General features: G+C 28.3%; 1 protein-coding gene across 1 annotated transcript; it reads right to left on the bottom strand.

Annotated features, from left to right (window-relative positions):
• Positions 1 to 2198: 2198 nt before the first annotated feature.
• Positions 2199 to 8420, bottom strand: LOC108319301 (protein DUF642 L-GALACTONO-1,4-LACTONE-RESPONSIVE GENE 2). The gene is made up of 3 exons (XM_017550392.2): positions 8250 to 8420; positions 6134 to 6634; positions 2199 to 3032 (listed from the first exon to the last, which is right to left on the bottom strand). Exons 1-3 carry the CDS (start codon positions 8320 to 8322, stop codon positions 2506 to 2508), a joined length of 1101 nt encoding a protein of 366 aa, XP_017405881.1. The 5' UTR covers positions 8323 to 8420; the 3' UTR covers positions 2199 to 2505.
• Positions 8421 to 11534: the final 3114 nt, after the last annotated feature.

Raw genomic sequence — 11534 nt, 5'->3', positions numbered from 1 at the left:
CAGTCTTGTACTTTATGAGCTTAGAATTGATAAGTGCCTCTTGTTTTAAGGATTACCTACTTATGATTAATTACCTTAATCCTTTTGTAACTTAGTTTTCTTAACATAATATTGTTAGTTTAGATATCTTATGTCATCTCGTCCCCGGTTGATATGTTGGTCGAGGTGTTCTTCTCCACGACCCCAATACACTTTAATTAATTTTTCATTAATAATTTCTAACACTTTTAATAAATTGACCTTATGTAAAAGATAATTTAATTGCTTTAATATTATACTTATAAACATGCCCAATTAAATACTAATGCACCAAAGTGACCTACATATAGAAAAAGAATCATACTTAGTGATTATATTATATATTGATGTCTAATTGGTGATTTTATTATAACCAAATATAAGTTTACGAAAAATTTTAATATTAATTTTTTTATAGCATATCTAATATTAAAAATATATTGTATATTTAATAAATAAAGTAAGATTTTGAATGTCATGTCTTAGACATGTTAAGTTTGAGCCAACAATATTAATTAACGACAACCAATATCAAAAATTAAATAAATATTATCTATGCCCTCTTGTACCAAGAATAAGGTAAGAGTTATTCCTTTTACTACAAAATGTGAGACTTTTAATGACAGATGTACACAACTTCTTATTATAGTTATTTTGGTATCATAATTGCAGGCGATATAAAAAATGTATGTTTTTTTTATTTCACACCGAAAGACTTGACTCGATAAATTGAATTTACTATGTCAAGCATACAAATATTTGTCATTGTACATGCGTTGATAGACTTTACATAATAACTTAACTTATTATCACAAATATTAAAATACTTGACATATTAAGCTAACTTAGTATGATAAATATTAAAATATCTAACATAGTAAGTTCAACTTATTATGACAAACATACGAATATAGTAAGTCCAACTTATTATGACAGGTTTTTGAATACTTGTAATAATAAGTCTAATTTATTATGACAAGTATTCTTAGATCTGTCCTAGTAAGTGGATATTTTTTATTTTATCACTTTTCTTTTATTAATAGGTAGGAGATGGATGACACGAACAACAATTTGAAATGAAGTAATAACGATGGATACAAATTTATAACATAAATAAAAAAGGATAAACGAGTAGTAGTATAATTGTAAAAAATAAAAAAACATCTTTTTATGTCAATTATACCAATAACAACATAAAATATGACTCTTACATCGTAATCAATATAAAAAAATGACTTCTTTATGTTGATTTGCTGACAAAAACAAATTTATCTTTATTTATTAAAATGTCACCAAATGTTGTTAAAGTTTATATAATATAGGTGTTGGAGGTTGTTAAAGTGGTATTATAACTACTAATTGTTATGATACTCATTAAATTGATATATTAGTTTATAACTTTTAGGTTTAGTTGTGACGAAGATTAAAAAGTTTTCCACACTAAATTGATTTGATTTAGTTCTTGGTGTGTTGTTTTTTCATTTTATATTTTAGTGCTTATTTGATTTCAAATAAATTTATATTATGTACTATTATAAACTTCGACATGTGCTTATTTAATTATTTATTTTATTTTAAGATGAATCAATTCCCATGTTAATGATCTTATTTTATCTAACTTCTTATCTTGAATTGTTAATGTCTCACTTGATTTACTAGAAAGTAAATTATAATGCAAATGTGAACACATAGGTTATTTTGGTTTACTTATTTTTGAAAACAAGTTTTTCAAAACTTATAATGAAATTAATATCATAAGGAAAGTTTTCGAAAACAATAATCACGGGTCTTTAAGTTCTCAACCTATTCATTTTTTAAAAGGAAAAAATATATATAGGATTTTCGCTTGGAATTTTTGAGAGAAAAAAATGACTACTAAGAGGAGATTTAAATATGTTACAATAACCTTATCCAAATCTTCAAATTAATTGAGTGACTGCACAATCTCTAGTTAAAAAAAGTCAAATTATGAATTTAGACACACTTTCATTTTATATACACATCTTAAATATTTATTTATTTTCTATTCCTCTCTTATTATGACATCATATATCCTATAAACTTATTACTTTTATAATTTATTATATAGGTATATATCATGTATTGATAAAAAAAAATTAATGTAAATATGAATAATTTTGTGTTCAAAATCAACAACAATGACATGATAGAAATATCAATTAGAGTGAAAATTTATTTTTATTTATGAATAATCTATATTTTTGAGCATAATATTCAAAATACATGAAAGGGGTTAGAAACCCTCCACTTGTATATATAGTATAAGTCTATAGATGATATAATAATACTTGTTATACACACTTATTTCAATATATCAGAATGAAGATCATAGTCATAACTCCCAGGCCTCTCTTAGTAAAAAAGAAAAGACAGAAATGATAAGAAACACATGCTTATAAAATTATTCTCTAACTATATATCATAATCTCATCAAAGACTCAGAACCCTTATGGATGATCGAAACTCTTATGGTTTACGCAGGCTTATCAACTTGACATCATCAACCACAGGACCACAGAGTGAAGAGAAATCATCACTTCTCATAGTGTAAAAGGTGCTGAGGAACATGATTCTTGTTCTTGGTCCAACAGCCACAAACTTGAGGGCTGCACGTTTGAAGCCTCCTTTGCCCTTGGATTCGTAGGGCACTTTGATGGTGTCTTTGCCTGCAAATGCTTCCACAATCATGGAGCCTTCACAGGAGTTGCTGGCATCCCCTACAGAGAATGAGAGCACATAGGTTTTGCCAGGGATGGTTCTGGCCACTTGAGCAATGGCACTCTCTTTTCCTGCTATTAGCTCCACTGCTCTTGTGGCCTGAGGGACTGAGAAATGCTCTGAGTCTATGTACCTCACTGCCTTCAGGGACTCCACCATCCACCCTGGGAGAGGAGAATGGTCATCCTCAATGTTCGGTGGGATTATCACACCCCATGATGAGTTCGGAAACACATACGGTCCTTCTTCAAATCCACCATTCTTCAATAGGTTCTCTGTCCAGGGAATTAATGCATATATGTATAGTTGAATCAGGAGTCAGACTCATTGTGCAAAGCTAAAGAAAGTGGATAGTTGGCTATTCATTACATGTTGTGGTCCTGTATGTATAATTTAACACAAACACATACTAATACACAAACACTCATTTAATTTTTAGTACACTGTTTTATTTTTTCCTATTTTTAAGGGAGCAATGTTTTGTTCAATCAGAACCTTTTTATTCACCTAGGTAAGTAATGAACAGTGAACTAATTCCACATCACATGCAATGAAACCGAGTAAGAACACAGATGTTATATTCTAGTCTCAGACACATTCTGAATTTGAATTTATGCTGCTTTTTGTACTATAAGATGCATAATTGCATTTCATAAATATGATTGGAACATCCTACCTACCTAGATAATATGATCAACTATGAGTGTAGGACCACTTCCAACCTGTTTTTACTTAATTTTCTGACATATCTATGCATAAACATCCGTATAATATAATATAATATATATACATGTATATATATATATATATATATATATATATAACCTGTTGCCTTTATAGGTATTAATCCATCTTCTTTCTCTTGAACTGTTGATGTTTGTTCTTAGTTGTGTGCTTTCTATGATTAATAAACATTTCACCAAACAGATATGTAGCAATAACCACAAGGAATGTTACATCAAATCAAACACCTTGTGTGCATGTGTTTGTGATTATTTGGTATAGCTATAACGAAAGAGTTAAGTTTATAATTAAGAAAATAATACTTTCACACACATTGATATGAAGTTGTAGAAAAATGATTTTTTATATTTGTAAAAAGTAAAATAATAGAAAAGTATTAAATAATTGTAAAAAATCTTTATGTGTCAAAATATCATTACGTAATATAACATATTTTAGTTTCTTAAACGAAATTTCTTTAATTCAGTTTATTTTTGTCCTTTTATTTTTATTTTTCTCTAACTGGGATTTCTAGACCCATCATTTTATAAAAGGTTGTGTTGTCCAGCTTTCTCTGAATTGTCTTTTCTTCTCTCAAAGAATAATTTGAACAAGATATTTTAGAAAATAAATATTGAAAAAACTAATAATATTACTTTATATAAAAAACAACTATTTCTAATAAAGTATATTGAAAGTTATAATTTTAAAATTAAAATAAATCCTCGCGTCAAGTTTTAAATAAATTAACTTATTAAGTTATAAATTATTTTAAGTAAATACTTTTAGATTTTCAGTTTTATTTTCAAAGTTTGATCAAGTTACACTTCAAGATTAACCCGAAGTCATATATTGTTTTAAAATATTCACTTTTAAAAGAAAAAATTAGGACCATTTGAACTGAAAAAGAAAAGAAGTAACCTAATAAAACAAGACAAAGACAAAAGCAATTTTTTATCCTGTGTTTTCTTATGAGAATCAAAGTTTTACTCATTCTGCTAACATGCTTTCATTCAATGTAAGTATTTATTACGTAGAATTGATAAGAAAAGTTATAATTTAATGCGACTATGATTTTAAAAGAACCATGTTAAAAACAGTCTTTTTTTTTCTTCTATTAGTTAAATGTCTTAAAAAATTATAACTTTTGAAATTTCATTTTTTTTAAATCGGGAGAGAGTTAATAAATGAGAAAAAAAAATACTTATTAAAATAAATAACTTTTTAACATATTTGAATCTATACTAAAAATGACTAAAAGTATATGAAAGGGAGTTATTATTACCATTTAAAACAAATTTATATTATATATATAGTATTTGATTGTAGAGAAATAAAGGGAAAACAAAAATGCTGGAGAACAGAATCTCTTACTGAATTTTTGTTCCTTCAACATGGGAAAGTTTTAAAAGAAAGATTTAAAACATTTCACGTGTACTGAAAAAGAATATTATTTGTATTTTGTAATTTCAAGTTAATATAAAATAATTTAATTTTAAACATCTCTCTTTTTTTTTTCTTCTTTTAAATCAAACAAGAAAATAACTGTCACTTTCTTTTCCATTAAAATAGCTTTTTCTCTTCAAACGAGTATAACCAAACAGTCCCTTAGGAAATTGAAATTTTTTTACGTTTTGTCTAATTCAAGTTCCAATGCATATAAACTATCAACATCCTAAAGCAATAATATATATTAGAGGAAGTAATATTAATTAATTAACTCCAATGCCTTAGTCATCACAACTAAACAACCTTTATCAAAGGTGAATTTTGATTGAGTTTACTTTGGTGAACAGGAATTCGATTCTTGAACGTGTTTTCAACATTTGGAAGAGATTGTTTAATTAAAACAAGTGTTTTTGAATAAATAATTTTAAAAACACATTTATTTAATAAGTTGATTAAGTTTGTTTATTAAAAAAGAATAAACATATCTATTTTGAAATAAGTTAATTAGATAGATACATCAAACAAACCCGACTTAGTTTGAAAAACTTACCGATTTATTTTCATGTAAAAAATATTAATTATAGTTTACCGATAAAATAATCTCGAATTTAATATTAAATTGATTAAAAAAACGTTTTAACGACAAGTAATTTTGAGAAATTTAATTACATTACGTAATTGAACTTGTTGTCTATTTACGAATTAAACCATATTTATCTGTTTACATTATCATTCATATCATTATGTTCAAAACTAAAAATTAAAAAAACGATAAAAAGTAAAAAAAAAATATTAAAATGAATTTCTTTTTTTAAAAGAATTTAATTTAATTTTCCGTATTCCAATAAAAAAATAAAAATACTGTTTTTTTATATTTAAATACAATATCATATATCAAAGTTAATTAAAAATTAACATATTTAAATTATATATATATAATTTAATTTGATTGCATGATCCTTATGATATATTTATACCTATTAAAACATACAAATTGTAATTATGAAATTTATTATAAATATAAAAAATGGAGAAATTGTAATCATATGCAAAAAATTCTCTTATTTAACATGCATATTTTTTTTTATACTTTTATTTAATTTTTTAATTAAAAAAGTATTTAAATGCAGCAACATTAAAAAATGTTTTTGTGAGTAGTAATAATAATAATTATAATAGCAAGGAGGAGAAAAGTGTAACTTACGGTTTGTAGGTCTGGGAGGATAGAGAGTCCTGAGAGCAACCGAATCAATGAGGGGCCCACAGGCGGGGTCCTCCTCCTTGCCAGGGTTGTGAATCAGCATCTCCACCGTCTCGCTCTCCGCTTTGAACCCGAACGCAATCGGGTCCCACCCGCTGCTCGTGTACAGCGTCTGGATCGGTATCACTCCCCAGTCCGGCGTCACCGAGATGTTAATCCTCTCCTCCTGCGCGCACGTCCGAGCCACCATGAACGTGATCGAGTAGTACATCCCCTTCAGCACCTTTATGTTCTGCTTTATCGACGCCTCATTCCCCAGCCGCACCGCATACGCCCCCTCCGGCACCACCAGCAGCATGTCCCCCTGCTTCTGCCCCGACTTTATGTACTCCACGAAACCCGATATCTCCCATTCTGGAATCGACTTGCTGCCTCCCACCACCACCGTCCCTTTCAGATCCGACGCCTTCGGACCCAACTCGAAGTTCCCGTTCGCCACCAGTCCTGTGCTCACCGTTCACCGGAGAGGTTAGTTCACACTTTTATTCATTTTACTCAAATAAATTTTATTTCTGTCAGATAAAATAAAATGGATTTATTTCTATAAATGATGCATTTATTTAGTGAATAGAAAATATTAAAAGGTGCTTATTTCGAGAATGAGATAATCACATAAGAGGAATGCCATCGAATTTCTTGATCAAATTACTTCTAAACTAAAATGTAGATGCCATCGAAACTAAAAGATTGTAATGTTTTTTTTTTTTCTTTTTTACTTTAACTGTATTTGTAAAAAAGTTGCTACAGACAATAAGGGTCCAACCTAATTCAAATCCTAAAATCTCTGCTGCAAAAACGGGCATAGGGTAGTTTTTACCATACGGAACAGTGTCCCGAGAAAGTGCATCTCTGAAGGCATGTGTGTGCTACATGTCCCTAGCAACACACAGGGCCATGTGAAATTCCAGAGCAACATGCATGCATTGTGCTTACCCTAAACTGTGGGTCCCATCACGAATTTAAAATATGGAATTTATGACAGCCGTGCAAGACTAAGGTCACCGTCGTATAGCTAGGGCAGTGACCCCAACAGTGAAGGAAAAAGAATTATTATTAAGGGTACATGCATAAATTATGTCCACATCAAGGAACATTACTACAATAAATTCATCCCTCTGTGGATATTGTAATACCTACACTTTGATTTCTACCTTTTTCATTCACTACCAACATGCATGAGTGAGGCACATGTCACATTAAATAGTCTTCAAATTTTAGTAGCTATGGATTATCTTATCTCCTGTACACAAAAGTTGTATAATCCACTCTGATTAATAATTCATCATGAAGTTGATTTACTTTTTCTTAAAAAACTTTTTATTCATAGATAACATAGTAAATATATGACTCAATAGTGGTTTGCCTAGGTGACTTTAGACCCACATAAGTTTTAAAATGAAGAACTTAACCTAATTTAATTTTATAAATGTTGTAAAATAGAATTGCGTTATATATATATATATATATATATATATTAAATTTTTCTCTCTAATAATATGGGGCTTGGATTTTCTAGTGCCAATTTCGAGTTGAGAACTTACAAATGGAGATTTAGACCTCGTTTAACAATTTATACTTTTCTAATGAACAGTCTTATAGATGAGAACTAAAAATACATAGATTTTGACTTGACTCATTTGAACTTACTTTTAGAATGAAGCTTGTTTTTTTGTATTTTAATAATCTTTTGTATTTATATATAACTTCTGTGTTTTTCTCTTCCTGTATATCTAACTTGAAATAGATATAAATGCACTTAAATGAATTGCAACCAAAGACACTCAAACTTAACTATACAAAGGGAGTATTGGGTGTGCTAAAGAAGATGATCTTCAAATTGTTGAAGTGTATGAAATTAGATGAGAGGTATTTTTAAAAAGAATACCCTTATAAGTAATCAGTGTATAATGGCAGTAATAAAGTTTAAAGATTAAAATTTTGTACAAAGTTTCATTACAAAATCTACTTTAATTAGTGAAGCATTAAGTACTTAAATATATATATAATAGATGTATGAGTATAAAATGCATTATAAATGAATGATTAATTTGTAGCTTACCATCGATAATGGAGAAGGAGACATGAAAGGTGGAATACAAGAGCACCGACAGAAATAAGAACCTTCCCTTCATGTTTTCTGGGATGAGAAACTCTGCAATTTTGGGATAATAATGAGGTGAAAAAGGAGGAAGATGAAAGAAGGGAGAAAAAGCATTGTGGATCAGTGGAGGGAGAGGTTTGGCCTTATATGCATGCTTTGTTACCATATCAGACTTAAATTTGACGTAAAATATCAAATGTGCCACTGAATGCTTATCTTCAAGATCATTAGGTTTTGTTTTGACGGATTTGCCCCTGCTTCTCTTGGGTTTTAGAATATCAACTGAATCTCACTTTTTTCGGAGCTAATAAAAAACCAAGTACATTTGAGGATAAAATTCCATTAGGTGACTTTTTATTAGAAATCATACAAAAATATATTAAAAATATCATTAAAAACACTTTTGTTTGTATTTGCATAATATTAGGTTCTCACTATAATTTTTTTTCCTTTCAAAAAAATTTATCTTGATGATTTCTTTTCAAATTCATATAAATATTGATTTTTTACAGATTCCTAACAAATATTTGAGTTGAACCTTAGTGATTCTAATTTTTTATATACCTAAGCTTATTCAAACATGGGTTTTCTTTTAAAATTATATCATACATACATGGAATGTTTAAAGAATTTAGTATTCTTTAAAATTATCAATTAATTAACTATACAAATTTATAAAAACTCAATAAACTTATTACACAATCATTTATGACCCGATGACAATGAAAAATGAAAAATAGTGTTATATGATTTAGATAAATCTCATTTTTCATCTCAAAATAGTTTTTTAGGTTAACTGGCAATCTCTTTTTGAAAACATGAGCATTGATGATCATGATGTGTTTTTTTTAGTGATCATGATGTGTTTTTTTAGTGATCATGTCATAAATGTAAAAAATATTTACTGATTTTGTTGACAATGAATCGATCCATATAAAAAATGTGATAACATTTCTATTGTTAACTGATTTTGTTTTTTTTTATAAAAGTTGAATCTGAAACCTTACTTTGCCAAGATCAACAGTGTCTTATGTTATGATAGACTAAAGGGAAGAAGAACAAAGATACTACTTGGAGCTGAAATCATTAATGGTGCATTGAAAGATGAAACATTTGCATGTTATTAGAGTCCATGGAGAAAACACATCACGAGGAAGGTGGGGAAGAGGAAGAAAGTGAGGACAAGAAGAGAGAGAGTAAGAGAAAGTGACCCACAAAAAGGATCTAGGTGGACTGTATTGGGCATTGTTTCATGATGATGGGATTGCTGCAAAATAGTCACCCACCTATAATTGGGAAAGATCACACACACACACACATTGGTTTTGTTCATGGGCCTTCATTCATGCTTTCAAGATATGTGGGCCTTTTCATATGGAAAGTGGTTATGCTTTCACTCTCACTCTCATGCATGGATGAGGTCCATTTCAATCTCCCATCCTCATCATTCAATTCTAAATTATTCATTTTTTTTCAGAGAGACTTCCACATGCAAATCAATGTCTAATTATAATCTACCGACATGCATTTCATATTAAGAATTGATTTTTATTGTTTTCATTAGGAGGTTGAAAAAAATTTATAGAATGAAAATTGTGACTTTATTTTTTCTTATATTTTATATTATTATAAGATGTAATGAATGATAAATCATAGAGAAATAGACATTGTATGAATGTTATGCACATATTTCTTCTATTTTTTTCATTTAAGGAAAAGATTATAAATACACGATAGATCTTATAAGAAAAAGAGGAAAATGATTGATACACATTAAATAGGTAAAATTATATACCTTAACAAGTGTACTTTTACGTGTTTGGTTTTGGTATTTGGAGTTTCGTATCTAGGTTTCTTATATGAAAAATAGTAGTCACTCAAAGTAGTTTTTAGCTTAAGGGGAACTCCTATAAAAGAAATCTTGGAAAAGCAAGAAAACAATGGGAGAAAAAGATAAAGCAACAAATGATATATTAGGAAAAATAAAACTTATACATAAATTTTGTATATGTTTCGCATGGTGTTTGAAGCTTCGTATTCAAAATTTTCTCATATATATATATATATATATATATATATATATATATATATAAATTAAAAAAACTATTCTAAATAGTTTCACTTGAATATGAATTATGAATATATTCTTCAGTTGAAATCAAGGAAACATTTTATATCTTGCATCATAATTGACTAGGCAATTTCAGCTATTCCCATGAACAGATTTTAATGTGCATTTACAGTTGAGTTTTCCAAACACATTGTATTTATTTTTTTGAAGCCGAATGAAGAATTTTCTGTACGGCTTTACAACCTAGGAAGAAATTATTTCGAATTTTTGGTAGAGAATACAAGATCTTAATAATTATGGTGACAATTTTATATATAATATTCATATTTTAGGAAATCTCTAGTGATTTTCTGTTCTAGTGAGTCAAATTCACATTCTTAAAGGGTAATTAATCAAACCTATAAAAAAGAAAAGGTAATAAAAAAAATTATTAGTTCAAATATTTTCGGGTGAATATTAAAAGAAAACATTTTAAAACAACATAGCAGGAGTGAACATTAAAATATATTTCTACAAACATAGTCTATTACTTTAATGAATTTTTGTATGCCCGACAAACACTTTCCTTCTGAGTCCAAGTATTTTTTTTTCTCTCCACTTTATTTTAATTTTTCGTTATTTTACTGTACTAGAAATTTAGTTTATTTTTATGACACGAAAAGAGGGTTTCACCAACTTCCTTTGCTGAAATAGAAATTGAGATGAATGAGGAAAGTAAAAAAGGACCATGCTGTTTGTTTAGGGCATATTTCAGATTTGGGAAGAAAGAGTGTTCAAAAAAGTTGGTTGACAAATGTTGAGAAAAGATCACGTATATGATAATTTGAACTTATAATAATTGATAATACATGCAATGAGTGTCATTAGCATGATAATGACAAAGTTAAGCTTTCTAAAACAATAATGAGAGTGGTCATTCACAGAAAATATGATATAAAATTATAATTTAGGTTGTTGATCGTGAAGTTTTAGGTTCGGGCAATTATGAGGGGCAAATTCTACTGTGTGAACTTATCATTTAAAAAGTACTTAAACATTTTTATAGTAGACTAATAAATTATAAAGATATATGATATTTATTTTATATATTAGTACTACGTCAATAATTTGTTATCTTTTAATTGTTAAATGACATATATTTTTTTTATTGTTTCACTTTACTTTTTTTATTT

Source organism: Vigna angularis, chromosome 7 (genome assembly GCF_016808095.1).
Source record: "Vigna angularis cultivar LongXiaoDou No.4 chromosome 7, ASM1680809v1, whole genome shotgun sequence".
In the NCBI taxonomy this organism is placed as follows: Eukaryota; Viridiplantae; Streptophyta; class Magnoliopsida; order Fabales; family Fabaceae; genus Vigna; species Vigna angularis.
The sequence above is the reverse complement of the archived record's forward strand: the minus strand, read 5'-3'. Positions and strand labels throughout refer to the sequence as shown.

What these genes read in the sequence shown, in the direction of transcription:
- LOC108319301 (XM_017550392.2), bottom strand. Translation starts at nt 8,322, where the DNA reads ATGAAGGGAAGGTTCTTATTTCTGTCGGTGCTCTTGTATTCCACCTTT. An exon ending in CTCCTTCTCCATTATCGATG is followed by an intron (nt 6,635 to 8,249) that starts GTAAGCTACAAA and finishes CGGTGAGCACAG; the next exon opens with GACTGGTGGCGAACGGGAAC. An exon ending in TCCTCCCAGACCTACAAACC is followed by an intron (nt 3,033 to 6,133) that starts GTAAGTTACACT and finishes TTCCCTGGACAG; the next exon opens with AGAACCTATTGAAGAATGGT.